The 20,266-nt window shown below is 37.2% G+C and overlaps 1 protein-coding gene across 1 annotated transcript; it reads right to left on the bottom strand.

Moving 5' to 3' along the window:
• Positions 1-1,045: 1,045 nt before the first annotated feature.
• On the bottom strand, positions 1,046-19,036 carry LOC128533905 (shaker-related potassium channel tsha2-like). Its single transcript, XM_053508135.1, has 2 exons — positions 15,578-19,036; positions 1,046-6,083 (listed from the first exon to the last, which is right to left on the bottom strand). The coding sequence occupies exon 1, from the start codon at positions 18,797-18,799 to the stop codon at positions 17,351-17,353; it is 1,449 nt and encodes a 482-aa protein (XP_053364110.1). The 5' UTR covers positions 18,800-19,036; the 3' UTR covers positions 1,046-6,083; positions 15,578-17,350.
• Between the last annotated feature and the right edge of the window lie 1,230 nt (positions 19,037-20,266).

Raw genomic sequence — 20,266 nt, 5'->3', positions numbered from 1 at the left:
ACTAAAAAAAAATAAATAAGAAGAAATAATAATAATAAAAAAAGGAATATAAAGATCGAAAAAAAGAAAAAAAGTAGTAGTTGAAAGTAATAAAAAGGAGGAAAAAATAGAATACTATCAAATAATTATATATAAAATAAGAGTACAGACATTTAGCTCTGCAGTTAAATATAAAGTGATCATCCACTTCTTTCTCCACATTTTCTCATTCGACGTGACTGTGCTGTCGGGAAAGTGCAGGGCAGCTGGCCAACACTTATCTCATTGATCCCTTCACTCCTGTTCTGTTCTGACGCTCAGTAATCATCACCATGTGGGTCCTGTATGTATCCAAGCGCAGTGAGCATTTTAAAAGCAAAGACCTGCCCAACAATTATTTCATAATCATTTCTTTAGACAGATGCAAGAACATGTACATTTACTAAACATTACATATAAATTCTTTTGTCATTTTTGTTTAAAATAAATCAGGTTTGCAATGACCTCCAACACAAACAGCTAAAATGCAATTTCAGCTGTAACTGACCTACAAAATGCTCATCAATATTTGTAATTATAATCTGGTAATTATATCATACTAATATTATAATTCATACTTGATATAACCAAATTATCATTAGAATGATTATGTTTTATATTCATGTAGTCTTGAAACACAGTATATGATTTGCACTGTGATTTTGGAATCCACACTGGGGTGCTAGAAATTTCCTGAGTTATAGAAAGAGTAAAGGTGCTTTGAACTTGCATGGCACGAATATGGTTACATAACCCATTGCCTCTAAAAAGCATTTACTGTAAGACTCATCCATTTCCTGTTCAAATACAGAGAGTTACTTTTATATCTAATATACAAAATGGCATAGTAGTCCATATAAATGTTACAAAATATCCCTACTTCATGAATTTAAACCTTTATACTTTGTGTGTGTGTGTGTGTGTTCAGTATACTTAGTCCATATACCAGAGATCAACATAAAATTAATAAATCATAAATCAATCAAAGACCTGACACCACTTTTATTCAAATAGATTTTTATTGCGTACATATGCCATGTACGTGAACAGATCATACATATATACATTATTTAAGCCTTAGAATATACTATCTATCAATATTTGCTAATTTGCTGTATTTCACACATTGTACATATTTAACCACACACTGAATTTTTTCACACACCATTTTATCTACACATGACAGAAGACACTACAAAACAGCAATTTCATGTTAAGGTCTCTGTTGTATTTTGCATGTCACAACTGATGGCTAATGGTATACAGTACAGAAGCAAGACAAGACACAGTGACCGCTCACGGAGCTTCTCAAAGCTCATACGTCATGTATTAAAAAAAGACTGCACAGTGTTAACATGTTAGAAATGGACAAGCCTCCACTGTAGGCCAGTACCTGCAATAGCACATGCGTGCATGTGCGTAAAGTCCATACAAACACAAAGATACAAATACAGTAGGACGTAGGACTAAAGACTGGGCTATATAGCTTTCTGCATGATTTGGAGAAATGCAATGCGTAGTTTCAGAAATGCATCAGTGTTTTAGTAATGCTCTACTTCCTGGCAGCACATTCTTAAAGAGAGAGAAAAGTAATGCAGTTGTCTAGATGGAGAACGCTATCGCTTACATCAAACTGTTTTGCGAATAATTGAGTTTAATTTCCTGATGAAAAACACACTGTCTTAGGGTGGGAAGTATGTGAATGAGCTTTAAGAGGGTTCAGACCTTATTACAAACTGACTGCATATGGTCTATGGTTTTGCCTGATTTATCTCCTTGATTTCTGAGAACTGGAAAATATCCCCTAAGAAAACTGGCTCATTATAATGGTTTGACATCAATTTGCTTGTTTTGGTCCTTCACACTTTTTTTTATAAGGCATTGTAAGGTCTCAGAGGAATACGATGGCCTGTAATTAATGTTCACTGGAAACATGACGTGGTGTATATCGCCTTGCACAAATGTTAGTGTGTTGTCCTCCAAGAACATTATCTTGGACGACTTTTACATTCAGTAAATGGAGATTGTTGATCCAGGAATCTGAAAATATGCGTGACTCGAATCAGCCAGAATGTGACGTAATACCTGATATGTGAACCATCACAAGTATCACAACATCTAGCAATTTTCAATCCACATGATCAACAACATCTAAAGAGCAACAAACGTATTCTTAGTATGCAATGTTTAATGTATTCTGTAATAACATCCCGATGACAATATGACACAATATATGATATGTAAGGCACCGTTTAAGGGCATGTATGCAAATACAACCAAACAGGGTATACGCAGTAATGTGTGCAGCTCAACCATTTCTATTGAACAATATTCTTATGATTTGCTTATGATTATGGATATAACATGCATTATTGCTCACCATACATAACTAGGAACCTGCACAGAGCTAACTATAAATATAATTTAAAGATTTAACTGCATAACACTATTTCCTCAACATCATTCCTGATTACAGATGCAGAAAATATAGATGTATAAAATAAATATGGGAATGAATTGGAAATTAATGTTCTATCACATGCCTGAATCTACCACTCGCTTTTCAAATATGGCATATACAGACTCATTGCACATTGAATATATCACTAAATCTCTGATTATACCATGTAGGGTCATTATTAGCATGACATAGCTATAAAAGTATAGCATTGCACATCCCTATTAAGCCATATGATTCTGCAATTAATTAATTACACCCATTAAAGACAGATGGGAGAACATTTACTGTACAAAAACAAGTTTCAGTTTGTGCTACCCAAGCTTAAATTAAAGTACCTTGAATTTCTCCGCAATACACTTGTGCAAAACCTCAAGCACTGATACTAAAAGACCTGCAGTCGTGTAAGAATCTTAGGAGATGAGCTGCACATCTGAGAAAGACAACATGGCCCTCAGGATAGAATTTAAGCAATGATTTTAAAACTAGAGTTAAAGTGATAATAACACCTGTCTGTTTTTCTGTAAATACGTGAGTTGGTGGCTGATGAAAGCTGTGCTCCAACACGGTTATCTAATCCCATTTTGTGGTGGTTGAATATACTGTATGCACCCCTCAAGATCTGCAATCATTTCAAAATAGAGAGAAGCACAGTAGGGAGTGCCATGATTTGATATTTGATGTTTGTGGGGTTCAGTAGGAAATCATGATTTGTTACTGAGACTGTGGAACATCTTAACATACAGTATACACACATGTAATAAATAAAACAAAAAACAGTCACTGATGCAGTTAAATTAATATATTCCACAGAACATTAAGTAATAATAATTGTTAATTATAAAATCTGAAAAAGTATTAAAGTAGAACAAACATATACAATCTATCAGCCAATCAACAAATGTTTAATGTTTATAATGACCTCATTTGTACCTTCAGAAATGTCCAATTCTATTAAATATTATTTACTTTTTACAAATGCTGTTATTTAAAGGTATGGATTTGGTCTCATTTCTAGGTGCATAATTGTAAAACAGTTATCTCACTGCCATGTTTATTTATTAAGAAGTTCAGATTGCACCCAGTGGTAAAAAATAAGAGCTACAACCACTTAGAAAGGGTTATTGATATTTACCTTTTTTGTGTGTTCGTCGCACACGTTTGTTTGTTTGTCAGCAACTATCATAATTGGGTCCATTACTTATAAAGCAGCTATTAATAAAGATTAAGAAATGTGAATCTGAATGACAAACAGGCCAAATATCATTACAAATGAGGCAAATTAAAAGTGAGGAAACAGTCATTTGTCAGAGAAGCTAGATCAGTTTGATTAGGAATTGTATAGTTTGACTTCTTGCGTGGCTATTCCTCTATGCTGGGGGGTGCTGGCTTTAAGACCAGGCTTCTGTAGATGTGTTTCTATTTTCTTGCTAAAATTGGTTACCATACAGGTAGTCAGTTTGTTCAAGTTCAGTCACATCTTGTATACTGAAAACTTTATACAGTAATATGTTGTTCCTCAAAAAAAATCACTACTAGATAATAAAGTGTGATAATCTCTTCATCTCATTTTGTATGAGGCTGTTGTCACTCCCGATGAGGTGAGTATATGTACATGATATAATAAGGTACCATGCACAAATCTATAATCAATTTTTCATTTAATACCCATTCACTTACTGTACATCTTGTAATAACTGCTTTTAAAATGTATTTATTTTTCTATCCAACCATCCATTAGTAAGCCAACAATCATCATCATCTTAATGATCTACACTATCCATAAGTAATCATCAGAAAAACAACATTTTAATATTTATTAAAATAGGTCTGATTAAATAGAATGATGGGAAGTATATGAAAAAGTGACCATCTCAGGAGAAACAAAGCAAAGTCGTTTTGCTTCTCAATGGAAGACCTTAATGTGTATAATAAATGAAATGCAAGGCTTTCTCTACTATTGCTCTCTTTCTTACAAACCTATAGGTTTTTGTCCGCCCTGTGGTCATGTGTATGGATCTTCATGAACAAATAAATACTATAATCTTCTTCTTTTTTTCAATCATGAGTTGGCATACTGCAGAACATGTGAGCAAAAATGTGCATTTTGAATACTGCATCCATTCTTCCATCAATTAAAGTTGCGTATTTTATGTTGCATATATTAAATGCAGATTCCTCTTTTTATATGGATAAAGCACACTTGAATGGAAACCGATTATATACAGTACAGTGCAATATTTATGCAGCTTGACAAACACTACACCAAAAACTATGTTTAACACTTAGATGCTGGGAAATGTACCAACTGATATGGACTACACGTTTACACTGCTAATAGCCTGTTTATCAGGGTCAGATATTGTAGTTAAAGACTTTGCATAAGTTTACCAAACAGGATACCATGTGGCACTGTAATAGACAAGAACATGTATAGACACAACAGCCTGCAATGCATAGACACAACAGACGTCTAGCATGGACAATGAGGACAAGTGAGTCATGCATATTTTGAACATGATATATAACTGCTTCTGACTGCACGGCAGAGTAAACAACACATTGCTTTAATGATGGCCCAGTTACATGACCAATGCTGCTTTCTTAGGGCGAAGCTTTTGGCAAAAATGAAGATCATGACATTGAGGTAGATGCTTTACATGACAGGTGATACAGCATTCTGATCCGAAGGTTATTTTAAACAACGTCATTATAAAAAGGAATAATTTCAAATCAAAACCTGCGCCAACTTTGCTGAAAAGGGGGACAGAACCTGTTCCTATGATATGAATATACCAAAGTTCATTCATTCTTTGAAGGCGAAATAATTCCCAAGGAGGAAGAAAATCATTCCACAATATCAGCAGATGTTTAAAAAAAAGTGTCACCAGTCTAACCTATTAGGTTTCTTTTAAAACAAAGAGAAAATACTTAAAAATATATATTTAACAATGTTATCTTCAGCTGTCAAACAACAGAACTATTTATGAATAATGCTGCCATTGCTCCCATATAGAATTCCCGAATAGAGCTGAAGCTGTTTTGATTATTTTGCCTGATTGCATGCTTTGTTTCCAAGCATGCAATTCTACGTTTTGGTATAGAACATGATATGCAACTTTCATGTGTGCCATATCGTTGACATGTACCTGTGAGAACATACAAACACACTCATACATCGCATACTCCTGTTCTTAGAGCCTAAAATAGCATACATCAGGAACACAGTGTCTCCTAAAGAGTATATGAATATGATTTGTTATTCAAGTAAATTCTCAGCTAAACACAGTTCAGTGTGTAAATCACTTGCTGTCTTCAGACTGTATCAGTTTTGCTTTGTCTTGAAATTCAATTAGACTCCATGGGTGAAAAATAATCCTGTTTCATGGATTCATAGAGGAGCTCTTAGCTCCTGCAAGAAAATAGTTTATGGTCCTCCACTGAACGTGACCATACTCACACTCCTTTTATTGGATGTAATTGTTGATATGTGAACCTGCTGCCTGGTTTAGCCGAGCTTCACTTCCATACAGCGGTAAGGCTGTCCTGATTCCACTGACTTTCCTTGCTCTTTTTGTTGAACTTGAAAAGGTTTATCTTTCTGCTCCTGGGAGAAAAAAAAAAGAAAAATGTGTTAGTCCACAGTTATAATGTTATTAAAGCAAAGTTTAAAGAGTTTAATGTGGCAAGCATAAAACATTATGGAAGATATGCAGAAGCACAGAATTGCATAGTTTATAAAGTTTGGATTTTTATGTCATTAAACTAGGTTATTCTGAAGCTGAAAACTTTTCTTTAAATTTTTCCTTTGTTCACCTGAGCCTAGTTAGCTGATTATTAGTATGGTTATAAATAGTCTTTTAATAGGTTTGTTTGTTGCCTTGCACCTGGTATGTTATCTTTGTTTTATAGCAACCACTTTGTCTCATTCTTTTTGGACTATACCAGTAAAAGCTTTTTGTTGTGATTGTTTTTGCATTACAATTAAAGTTAACATTTATGCATCCATTCATCCCTAACAAGCACAGTCCCAGTTTGACTTGAACCCCTCATAATTGCAAAATTTATGAAAATTGCAAAGCTTAAAATTCACATATTTTACATACAACATCACAGATCCCACATGTTTTCATGGTATTTATACCAAGTATGGTTAAATTCCATAATCTGATTTGTTAGAAGGTGTGGACAACCAGATGTAAAGCTGTAACTTTAGGTTTTTTATTATTACTTTTAAGGTAATGTTTACAGATGTTGTACTTAAGAACCATCGAGTTTCAACCATGTTCCATAACATTAAATATTATAGACATTAGAACTATGATGGAAAAATGCTATAACAATATTCATTATCCTTAAAGAAACATATGTACAATAATTGTTGGTACTGTAAAATACTATGGTAAAAAAAAGCTTTAGAAAACTGTCTTATATCTTGTCTAAAGCAGGAGTCCTGAATTAAAATATAAGTCAGATCAATAAAAAATTCTTCAAATTGATTTCATGTTTGTGTTAAGATTCAAATCACTATGTAGTCATTGTAAATCTATAAAAAAAAAAAAAATAAGCTATTTAAAATTTCCATAACATTTCAGTAATATTTATATTTAGTGAATCTTCATTTGCACGCTGCTGGGCTATAAATGAACGTGAATGGACACTGCTCTGTAATATTGTGCTCTCAGTTTGGATATTTTATATCTCCTCACCTCAGCCTGCTACCCTATGAATTAAATAAAAATGAAAATACAGTGATTGGACAAAGGGCAATAAAAAAAATCGAATTTTGTATGGAATTTAAACATACACAGAACAATGTACCAGAATTCAAATTTATGAGAAAACTCAAGGGCTAACACAATGAATAAAGAGAAAATACAACAAAAGACATGCAATATTATGTAAAATACATACATTTGTATTGACAGCTTAGAACTAAGTCACAAAACAACAATAGAAATAAATAGAATTCAAAAATAAACAAATAAATATACACACAAGTGCAGTCAAAGTAACACTAATAATGAAAACTACTGGAAAAGAAGGAAATCGATAAACCAAAAGTGCTGCTACTACTACTACTACTACTACTAATAATAATAATAATAATAATAAGTAAGGAAAGTACAAAGAAGAATCATTATTGACATAAAAAAATAAAAGAAGAAAAAATATATATTTAATACATGTATAGTGGGATTGTGCTGCACGTATGGTTGTGATTCTGTCCGTTTGTCGGCTTTTGAGCGTTCTTATGAATATTAAAGATGCTATATTAGTTGATAGAAATATAGACATGTATTTCCTTTTTTGGATGATACTATGCCACTGCCCTTGACATTAAAATGAAAGCTGTTTATAGATGACCTAGCAGATAGAGGCTAGCGCTCAGTGTTTTTGTTTGCATCTTCCACAGAACTGCTGGCGGTTTGTTTCTTCCGTCTATACACTGGACTATCACGTTGATTAGCTCTGCTAAGTGACGCATTAAGTCAGATCCATAATGTGGACAAAACACACTTATTTCTCATCTATCAGAAATCAGGGTCTAGATTGTCATTTGGTCTAGATCTGGACCGCGGTCCGCCTTTTAGCGATGTCTGGTGTTCTTGTGAACAGTTATGCACTGATTAAGGACCAGAACTGACACATTTCTCTACACTGATAAAAAGACCAAAAACCTGTTGAATCAAATCGCAATAATAATGGAGGAATATGAGCAGCTGATAAATAAAATATGCAAGTATCGAATTTAAACCTACAGCTAACGATAAGGGTGACTTGGACATGAAAGACTGACTTACCTGTCTAAGCTGTTCACCCTGTTTCACACATTTGTCATGTAACTACATACCACTCCGCTCCTCCTAGTGTTACTGTGGTCACTGAATAATTGATAGTATTAATGAGTAAAATGCTTTAGGGTTAACAAATGAATAATAAGTTAAGTAATTAAGTAGTTAACTACTGGGCTGCCACTCAGATTACAATGATCTGGTCTAATTTATACGGCTTATTAATAATGTCTGGTGCACACCTGTGAGGAAAAAAAATTGTGAAATGATGTTAAACCAACATGAATTTACTGTACATATTCTTACAACACAATAAAGTAAGAATATACTATATCAGAAACTATTAATAACCTGGGCCATGAAGCCAATCTGTCAATCATAGCTAACTCAACAGTCCTAAACCATGAGCAGTGTAATGATCTAAAATGAAACCAACTGATGGCTAATTAATTATTTAAATGTAGATAAGTTGTCATCTCAGCTTTACAAGACAGTTACAAGTGTACAGTAAGCATAACTTTGCGTGTGCTGCTACTAGGAGATGAACATCCTCATAAAGACAACAGTCGGCCTTTTATGTTTGTCCTAAACAGAATGGGACATTTAAAAATTAAGAATTTAAAAGCTGCTCAGGATGCAACACTGACACTGAACTGTCAGTATGCATCAGTTATCTAGCAAGGGACAAAATGTTCCCATTGCTCTGGCAAAGAGCGAGCATGAGAGTCTCCATGGCCCTATGTGAAGCCATTTTCAAGCCATGATTTCATACGCCATTAAATATTAATCGGTTTATTAAAATGTGCAAAAAAACTCAAGTATACAGTAGGTATGCAATGCATTGTCTTCTCTGTGCCCTTAAAATCATCATGGCCAGATACATGCTAACTGCTTATTTTAGATATGTTCAATTAGCAAACAAAAAGTGGGGAGTGGTGGCTCAGGAGATTGCAGCTCTTGGTTGCTGATCAGTGGGTCAGGATTTGAGCCAATAGAAAATACACATCCACTGGAAATGCTGGGCATCCTCAGTGCCAGTTCCAAGCTTGGAGAAATGGGCGAGTTGTGGTAGGAAGGTCAACTGGCATCAAACCTTAGATCAGTGGTTCTCAAACATTTTCTGTCATTCCCCACTTAAGGGGGTGGGCGAATTTTCAAGCCCCACTTGTCAACAAAATGATAACGAAAACGGCCAAGTGTACTATTTATTCGAAAAATCAATTTCTAAACCAGTAAGATCAAATAACACCAAGTTCAAAACAGATAAAATACATGTGCAATTGTTATAACAGTCTTACTTTGTCACTTATCTAGAGCTTTCTTTCAAAAAAGTTAAGTGGCTTATTAACGTGACTGGGGTGTGTTGTCTCTAGGTGTCTTCCTACTTTGTCTCATGCTGTCTGCTGCCAGCGGTTTATGACACAAAACACACACAGGTCTCTCCTCTGCCCTCACCATCCCCACCATGAATCCAAGCGCAACATAGGCTTCATCATGTTTTCCTTTCGGCTGGATTTTTGGTTGATTAGGCTGATGATGCTGAATCACCTGCTTTTTTGTGGTCCATGTAACAAATGTATCCATTGATGTTATTATGCTCACTACATACAGTACGCTACTGTGTTATGGTCTAAAATTCCCCCGACCTAGGCCACGGATTGCCCACCTAAATTCATAGGTTTATGGTTTACAAATTACAAATTATAACAAATGAATTTAATTATAAAGTAAGCAATATAAAAAAAAAGGTTGTATAGGGGGAAAATATATAAATTATATATTTTTTCATATACCACATGTATATTTTTATATTGCTTATTTTATAATAAAAATCATTTCCTGTAATTTTTTCACCACAAACACAATTTATTTAGTGTAATTTGTGATAAATAATTTGTTATTTGTACATTGACAAACCCCTGCAAAATAAATGTGCCATAAAATAATCATTTTTGGGGATTTGTATTAATCGTCTCGACGAGTGTCACGTGCCTAGGGTTGATTATAATAGTAATAAAATATTCGATAATAATAAACATTTGAACGCATGTCCTAATATAATATTTGATAGAGATTATGCAGGGGGGCAATCCGTGGCAGGGGGGCATTTTAGCGCATAACACCTGTTTGTGTCCGCGGTAAAGTTAGTTTGATATTCGCATCTCAGAATTCAATAGCTGCGTAAATAAACCCGCAAATAAGATACCCACATATATATATTTCCTCTCTACACTGTCTTTAAGCTACATTCGCCTTAAATTATACATGTTTAAAAGCATAAACACCATTATTCTCTACGGCGCAACGAATGATTTAGGGATCATCGCAAAATGCCGCACAGCAACAAAAAGTGTAGAACGATATTGATCTTCCCTTCTGTTCAGCGCCTGAAGGATCAAAAAGCTACTTTGTTGCTACACTGGAAACGAGAAATGCCAGACTAGTACTGCCTGATAAAATATTAACAAAAATACAGAAATATCAGCATACACATGGTAATAAATGAAATTACATATATAATACCGAATGTTTCCTTATATATTGTTCCTCTGCAATTAACATGCTGACGTTAAACCGTTATTGTTGCACTATGGTTCCACTTTTTCTTTGATGTTATTTTAATTTATTTGTATTAATGATCCATTTCTTTGTGTGTCATTATTTAGTTTCGAGGGTCCGATTAAGAAAATAAAGATTAAATAAATCAATAAAGAAAAGCATGAATTAGAATAGGTACTTTCCTATTATTTTCCACTAATTCCCTCCCGTTCATTGCGCCCCACCTGTCATGTCTGTATTCCCCACTAGTGGGGCGCGCCCCACAGTTTGAGAACCACTGCCTTAGATAGTAACATGCGGATCAACTGATCTGATGTGGCAACCCCAAGAAAGGGGAAATAACTCAAGGAAAAAAACTAGAATGATCTTCAAGTAGTTAAACTATACTGTATAAATTCCTGACAGAGAATCGGGATGAACGAACATTTTCATGTACAGCCATTTAAATTCTCTGTGACATTGGAAAAGGCCCGGGGCTCACTGTAGCTTTTATCAACTTAATGTTGTTGTTTTTTGTTTTTTTTTGCCTGAAGTGATTTTGATTGCATGACTATGCTCATCACCATTAAATGTCCCAAAATGTAACCTAAAGCTAACCATGGTTAACCAGATAATACTGTCGCAAACTGCTCCCACAAAGTTGAAAACAAACACTTGTCTTTGTATGCTTTAGATTTATGATTTCCCTTTACTGGAACCAAAAAGCCCAAATCTGTTCTAGCATGATTACAACACAGTGCACAAAGAGAGTTCCATGAAGGCATGTTTTACCAAGGCTAAAGTGGAGGAACTTGCGTGTCTTGCACAGATCTGTAACCTGAATCCCACTGAACACCTATGGTATGAACTGGTATGCTTACCTCACCCCAGGCCTCTTCTGCAAACACCAGTATCTGACCTCACTAATGCTCTTGAGGCTGAATGAACACAGATCAACACAACAGCCACGCTCCAAAAACAGAGGAAACCTGAAGGGGCGTACTATGTATTGATGTCTGTACCACCAGGACACCACTGTGTTCCATGGAATCAGCCACGTGTTGTAACACAATACAAAGCCACAAGTGCCACACAGGAATCCACAGCTATGCAGCTGGAGTCCTTGCCAATTCGTCACTACAGCAGCGGAAACAAACAGAACACTTCTGGCATGTGTGGAAATATTTCTGAGAGACACAAGGGGGGGTTAAAAGGCGAGACATGATTTTGTGGAACTAAAATAATAATAATGAATCATCTGAAATTTCCAGTGTATCCACCCCTTCAAAAATCACATTCCTTTTTAAAAATTCATTTTATTTTTATTTACATTTTTTGTCTATTAACCTTTTTCAAAAAAAATTTGCATTTTAACTGATTTTGCTGTACAAAGGACATACAGTATATAAAATTCATGTGTGGTACCATGCAGCTGGATTTTTTGTTCATGTGTTACACCATTGAGTCTGCATTTAAATATAATGTTAGGATTTGTTTTCAGGTCTGTCTGATGCAATTTAATTATCAATAATTACAAGGTGTTTTTTTATTATTATTTATTATTATTATGTTTTTTAATTCATTAAATAAAGTCATTGAGACCATACATTTAAAAGTATGATAAAAATATGTGACTGTGGTTAGATTTTATGTTAATATTATTTAAAATCTGTCTGATACAGGTTCTTTGCTTCATTGACTTTCCTACACTAAAGGGTGTACAGTGCCCTCTATTAAATAATATAATTTCCGTCTAGGCTCTCTCGGATAGTGCCTTTTAGAGAGTTGAACCTAGTGTGAATCTGAGAAGTGAAATCTATCCCATTACACTGGCTGTGCTTAACCTTGTTATGATTTATTACTAAATCTCTTGTCATAATTTCCACTATATAGAATTTGAACAGAACAATATATCAGGAAGGCTGGCTGAGATGTTGTGCAGCCATGAAGCTTCCACATCTGGCCTAGGTGCTATGGTGAAGAATTTTAGATGTTTAGAGTGACAGAAAAGAAAAATGCCTGTATAGCTCATGTTTTCCTTCAATCATTTTCTAGACATTTATATTCACTGCATTTGGCAGACACCCTCATCCAGAGAAACTTGCATTGTACTGTATTATGCGTCTGAGCAGTGTAAGGTTAAAGGCCCAACAGTGGCAACTCAGGGGTGTAGGAGTTTGAACTCTGGACCTACTGATCACTAGGCCAATAATGCCTTAACCACTCTAGGCCACGGTCACTCAGGGTAAACTATCCCCCTTAAACTGTTACAAAGGTTCTCTGTACTTAATGCACTTTAAGATTTAGTTTGTGTCCAAGAGAACAGGATCGGTCCTGAACTCCCACAGTCTAGTACAAACCAGATTCAACTTCAGCATTAATTGGTTAAAGTGTCTTTATCAAAAACACTATCCACTGACAGTTTATTTTATTACTCCCATTAAATAAAATGAAGAGAGGAATCCTTCCTATCCATGTCCTGATGCATCATTTTCCAGTAACTCTAGCTCAAGTGTCAAGCTTAGGAGTCATCCCTGTGTCATCTTTGGAAACTTACTGCAAACTATTTTTGCTTTGTTACAAATTCACACCACTTATATAGTTGATGATGGTTATCCACGTCTAACTCAGGACTAATGTATCACTACAAATATTTTGATCTATTCAATCTAACAGTATCTGATGCGTAATAAAGTTAAACACTAACACATTAAACCGAAAAGAATGGAAGTATTAAATTGAAGAATTAAATATATGATTCACATCAACTTATAATAGTAGCCTATGATATATTATGTTCATCGTTTACCTATGATGTGTTTCACAATTTAAATAGCTAAAACCCAAACAGATCCACATCAGAACATAATTTTATCCATGATTAATTTAGAAAGTACATCTTTTTTTGACCTGATAATACCAGCTATTAGCATTACCTGTGTTGCATAAAGCTTACCAAACAAGACAGGATAGCATGCAGTATGTGCTCTTGTTTTTATGCTAAATATTTCTTTAAGCAGATTTTTAAGGGGAAAATTTCTGTTTTCTGTTTTCATTGTAACTTGACAAAGTCAGGTTTTGTCATGTTCACCTCAGGAGAAATGGGGGAAAATGGCTGGTGAGGGAGCAACTGTTTTTTAGCTGCACTAACCCATCCTGTAGTCACTGCACAATGTTAAAGAGGAGTTTAAATGTCTAAAAGTATTATCATAAAAAGGAAAATCCTTGACAAATCTACTAAAACACTTTGGTATGGGCTGTTGAAAAACAGTGTATGTATAAAATACAGACAATTTGGGACCTTCCTGCTTGTGAATAAGGCAATGGGGTTTAATAACTTGGAGCAAAATGAATAGGATATATTTATGTTTGTGAGATTGTGATTAGTTTTAGTCACACCATAAGGTCACTTTAGAAATAATAAAAATGACTAAACTAGATTGGGTGTTTACAGATTATATATAGAAACATATACAGGAAATGGTTAAGAGCTGCTGTGTATGAAAGCATTTATATGGAACACATTATACGGTCTGGCTGTGAAGAGGAATTTTTAACACTTATCTTTAAAAGAATTCACATTCCTCAGTTTTCTGACCACCCAACGCCCACAGATATAATGTTTTTATTAATCTTACTTCACGTCCTTCATCAGTGGCAGTGTGCAATTGTAATAGTCCCCAGTAGCTGAATTAAGGTTTGTCCCTCTAGTGATGGTTTCTTGTACTGCACTATGCTGCAGTGGAGTTGGTAATGATTATGAAATCAGTTGCAAAACAGGAAAGATGAAAAGAAGAATGATGTTGTGTATGTAATCTACAGTAAGATTTTCTGTAATTGACAAATTCTTTAATATCTTAAATAAATCTAGTGATGTAGTGAAATCTAAGGTGTAGTGAATATAATAAAGTGACCCTCTCCCTTAGTTAGGCAATGTCATTTTATGTGGGCACAAGTGCATATACATTACAGACAATTTGGAAACACCATTTATCCTACAACACATGTCTTTAGACTGTGGGAGGAAACTGGAGCACCTGGAGGAAACCCACACAAAGCACAGTGTGAACATGCAGACTCCACGCACAGAGACCAGAGGATAGATTTAACCCTTCACCATAGAGGTGCGAGGTGACCATATTAACAGCTCAGCCACACTGACCTCTGCATATGGCTTTATTTTATTACTCATATCTGGGGCATTATTATTATTATTATTATTATTAGCTTCAATTACTTCAACTGCATAGTAAATATGACTTTAGTCTGGTTACATATCTGCACAAACAACCACAAATTACCACATTTACCTTTATTTATGACTGTAACAATTTTCAGTCCCTTTATTTATAATCCTAATAAACATAAAGCTATCGTATAAATTTGGGTTCTCAACTTCAGTCATTCTGATCCACTAATCTGTACAGTTTCAAGTTTTCCCAAATCTTTCTACTCACCTGTTCGAGATCTAGCCACTGCATTTCCATTATGAAACTGGATCAGATATGACGTGCAAGAACTTGAAACTGGGCGTATAATAAACTTAGTAAATGATGCCATCTAGTGTTTACATCAAAAAGTTTTATAGTAGCCTATATGGATGTATAGATCTTAATCAATTGCTGACCAGTTGCTAATTAAGCTCAGTTGCAAGTTTGAAATAATGCATGCAAATGCAAGCTTAAAAAAGCAGCATGAAATACACACACACACACACACACACACAAATGATTTCAGCAACGTTTGTGAATATTTTAACCCAACTCACCTTCTACAGGGAATTTGCTCCACAGCTTCCTCAGAAGAGAAGTCCAACAGATCAAAGAGATTACAATAGGCTCCTCTGCTGATCAGTGATTGGTCGCTGAAACTCCTAATTAAGCCAATAAGATTTCAGGGTTCTGCTTCTCGCGACAGACCCAAGTGCCAGTCATAGTCATGGTTGTCGTTTATCCGTTTGTTGAATTTTTTTCTCCGTTGTGAAGTGAAATGTCTCCGAATCAGCTGCAGTGCACATGATATGTATTTGTCATTTTATTTCCCCTGTAGTGGGAATCTTCGGGTGATTAATGGGTCTTTTTTTTCCTTCTTTAATCCGTGATGTTGATGTCAGGATCCTCGAAAAACAGACTGACAAGTGAAGCCAGGATTAAGCGACAATGTGTACGATGCTTACATTTAGATACACGTTTGCAAAAGGTTTATTTGGGCGTCTATAGCTGCCGAATAGGCATGTTTCATCTAATCTCGTTTGTCTTTGTAAGCTACATTACTTGGTCGGCGTTATGTAAAGCAGCAGAATTAAAAGCAACAACAGCCTGGTAACTGTCTTATCAGAAAGAAAGAAAAACTTAAGGCAAAACGTGAGGAGCGTCCAAAACACGTACTACTGTGGAAAAAAAACAGCACAGGACCATATATAGTCTACTATTTAGTACAGTAGTACTCAGGTTTGGACGTAGACACTGCCTGATGTCAGAAGATTCAGAACAGTCTGGAAGGTTGCTATAGAAACACTTCCGTCTCCAAGGAGGATCTGAGACGGATCCCATACTTCCTTTCTTGTCCAATAGATGGCACTCTAGGATTAGATTCGTTCTCACACACAAACACACTGGTTTTGGTAAAGCTGCACATTCTGCCTTCTTCACAACCAAAACCCTGCTGTTAGTCCTGTGCTTTGAAGTAGAACCACGAGACTAATTGTTATCTTTTGTTGTTGTTTGTTGGCTTAGCTACACATGTAACTGTTTGAATGATAAACAATAACTAGAGATAAATGATCATACAGGGCAAATTAGGTGTATTCAGCGATTAAAAACCTGTTTATGCATGGGACCAATTGTAATTTTAAGATGCTAACTGTACAGTGAAAGTGCTAGTCAATAAGTGCCTACTGATCATAAAGAATCACACTTGACCTTTACGTCCATGGAAGAATAAACTGAGGAGCATTACTAAAACTAGAAAGAGAGCAACACTGAGTGCTTGCAGTCGCCAGGCGTAGAAAATATATCATAAAAATAGAACATGATTTAGATATATTGGTCCTCTTCGCTTTGTTCCGAATAGATAAATCATATGTAAACTTTAAAACCCCCTATACACCAAAGCTAGGAGCCTAATAAATTATTTATTACTAAGAGTACATGAGTAAAGTGCTATTCCGCGAGGTTGGGCTTGGTTATTTAGCCTAGTTGTTTTCCTAGCATTATACTTTGAGGCCAGAGGTGCAGTCTCTTCATTTTTTTTAAATCAATGATCGCAAACATGGAAGACAGTTTGGGGGAAAAAAATGAAAAAAGAAAGAGAGAGAAAGAAAGAAATATCCGAACCACCCCGTGATCGCGCCCTCGTCTTATTAAAATCCTCTGCTAATGAGTTGTTAAATAAAATGCCTCGGTTTAGCGCGCAGGATTCTTGAGAACCAGAGCTTAATAACCAGATCTAATCAAGCTGGAGCGCAGGATGAGGATTTGTGCTCACAGAGACGCGCCTGTGTGTTTGCAGGTCACTTTTTGTGCGTGTTTGTGTTTTACACTCATACATCTGTGAGCTTCCCCGTGTAGGCTTTATGGGGGCTGCAGTTTGTGTACTTGATTGAGTCCACGTCCTCCGAGTCCAAATAGTCCGATTTGGAGAGGGAAGGCTTGCTTTCGCTCCTGCCGAAATCACCGTAGCCAGACTGCTGCTGCTGGGGCTGCTGACCACAAGTCACGTGTGTGTACTGAAGCTGCTCCTCGTGCTCTGTCTCCCGGTGGTAGAAGTAGTTAAAGTTGGACACGATCACAGGTACCGGCAGCGCGATGGTAAGCACACCGGCGATGGCGCACAGCGAGCCCACGATTTTGCCTCCGATTGTCACCGGGCACATATCTCCATAACCCACGGTGGTCATGGACACCACGGCCCACCAGAAGGCGTCAGGGATGCTGCTGAAACCTGACTCGGGGTCATCCGTCTCGGCGAAGTAAACTGCACTGGAGAAAAGGATGACACCAATGAAGAGGAAAAAGATCAAAAGGCCGAGCTCGCGCATGCTCGCCTGGAGCGTCTTGCCCAGGATCTGAAGGCCTTTGGAGTGGCGCGAGAGCTTAAAGATCCGAAACACGCGCACGAGCCGGATAACACGCAGGATGGCCAGTGACATGGCCTGCTGCCCGTTGCCTTGGTGCTCAGCAAGCTCAAGACCGAGTGTTATAAAGTATGGCATGATTGCCACCACATCGATAGTGTTCATTATGTTTTTGAAAAACGCCGCCTTGCTTGGGCACGCCAAAAAGCGCACGACCAGCTCGAAGGAGAACCAAATGATGCACAGCGTCTCCACGATGAAAAACGGGTCTGTGAACGGATTCGGCTTCTTTGTGCCCACCGTGCCGTTGACCGGGAGGTGCTCGTCGTACGTCCTGCCGTCGTCTCTGAACTCTGGCAACGTCTCCAGGCAAAAGATGACGATGGAGATCAGAATCACGAGCACGGAGACGATGGCGATTCCTCTGGCGGGTCCTGAACTCTCTGGGTATTCAAACAGCAGCCACACTTGTCGCTGGAACTCGTTCTCCGGCAACGGGCGCTCCTCCTCTTTAATAAAGCCCTCGTCCTCTTTGAAATTTTCGATCACTTCTTCTCCGAGCTCGTAAAACTTGATCTCCTCCATGAAGATGTCCACGGGCACGTTAACAGGTCTTCGGAGTCTCCCGCCCGATTGGTAGTAGTAGAGGATGGCATCAAAGCTCGGCCGGTTTCGGTCGAAGAAGTATTCATTCCTGAGCGGGTCGAAGAAGCGCATCCGCTTCCTAGGGTCGCCAAGCAAAGTGTTTGGGAACTGCGCGAGCGTCTTGAGCTGCGTCTCGAAGCGCAGGCCTGAGATGTTGATGACCACGCGCTCGCAGCACTCCTGGTCCGCCCTCTCGGGCTCGTAAGCGTCGTGACAGAGGGCGGCCAAGGCCACTGTCTCGTCCAGGTTCTCCCCTGGCACCACAGTCATCTTTTCCCAGCGCCCTAAAGCAGGGAGACGCTGCTCGGTGCCTGCTCCTACTGTCTCGCCGTGTCTGCGCGCGCTTTAGGTCTTGTGTTGTGTCGTCTCGAAAGAACTCCGCGGACTCTGCTCCGTCTCTGTCTCTCCTCGCGGATTGTTTTTGTCTTTTTTTCTGACTCGCTTTTTTCACGCCGTCAGTGTTTTCTCACGCATTTTCCCGCGCCGGTAGACACGCGCGCGCGCGCTTTTTTTTGTCCCCTGTTGCCTCCGCGCGCTGGCGGTCTGGACTGCTCCTGTTGTCACAAGCGCAGCATTAATAAGCAGCATCTCATTGCCCTCCCCGGACTGACGTGCGCAGACGCACAGGCTGAGCCAGAGGGGCGAGCACTAACCAAATTCAAGACGTTCGCTCGACCTTGTTTTGCCAAAAATCTGGCGTGATTAAAAAAAAAAAACCTTAAACTTCTTCATTAAGAAGACAGTAAAAATATAGCAGATTGTAGTTTTTAAAACATTCAATTTGAAAACTTTTAGACAATAATATTGAGTTTTTACCTGTTGCGCAGATCTTTCCTTTAATAAATAATTGCGTTTAAGAGCTTCAGTCGTGTTTCTGGTCGTGGTTCACAATAAAGACCCCAAACCCCATATCAGCATGTCCACTCTGATCAAGCGTATACAAGAGAGACATTATTGTTGGTTACTTTTCAGGTTACTTTAGGTTGCATATCAGCGTAAAGGGAAGTATGGAAGGCCAAGTAGATCAAATCCATGGCAAAAGATACTGTAGAAACTATAGTCTTTCTAATATATATATTGGAGATTATATCCACCAAAACCCCAAATGGCCAAAATTCCAAATGTTTTTATTTTTATTTTAATACATCACCTATACCTTAGCTTAATGATAACACATTAAATGTGCAATAAGATTAACCCGATCAATAAGAGTGCAACAATGTAAATATTTATGTGCTTGTGTATGTGTCTATTTTTGATTCCCACAAGTTCTTTCCTCCACATTGGACCCAGCCTGCGGAAATAAATGAAAGTCTACAGAACCACAGATGGTTTGAACATTTACTTGTGGAAAATGATTTGTTCAATTAACAAAGTAGCATGCATTTAATGACTGCATCTGTTTAGATGGACTGTCCTGTCAGTACTAGTGTCGCTGCTCACGCAGTCACTGCCCAGACATGTTTGAGACTTTCTAAAAAGTTGCACATAATTTAACATTTTAGAAAATAAACAATGAAAGTGTTAAATTTTCATGCAGTTTAAGTGGGTGTGTTTAAGACTTAGTGACTTACAAACTGTGCTGGACACTGGCCCTTCAGGTATGGATTTAAAGAGCCCTGATCTAAATTACTCACTTACTCATTTACTTACTCATTCATCATCTATAACACTTTATCCTGTATACAGGGTCTCAGGGGGCCTGGAGCCCAGGGTACTCCCAGAACAGGGTGCCAA

Source organism: Clarias gariepinus, chromosome 12 (genome assembly GCF_024256425.1).
Source record: "Clarias gariepinus isolate MV-2021 ecotype Netherlands chromosome 12, CGAR_prim_01v2, whole genome shotgun sequence".
In the NCBI taxonomy this organism is placed as follows: Eukaryota; Metazoa; Chordata; class Actinopteri; order Siluriformes; family Clariidae; genus Clarias; species Clarias gariepinus.
Note: the sequence above shows the minus strand (reverse complement) of the source record. Positions and strands in the feature narration are given on the sequence as shown.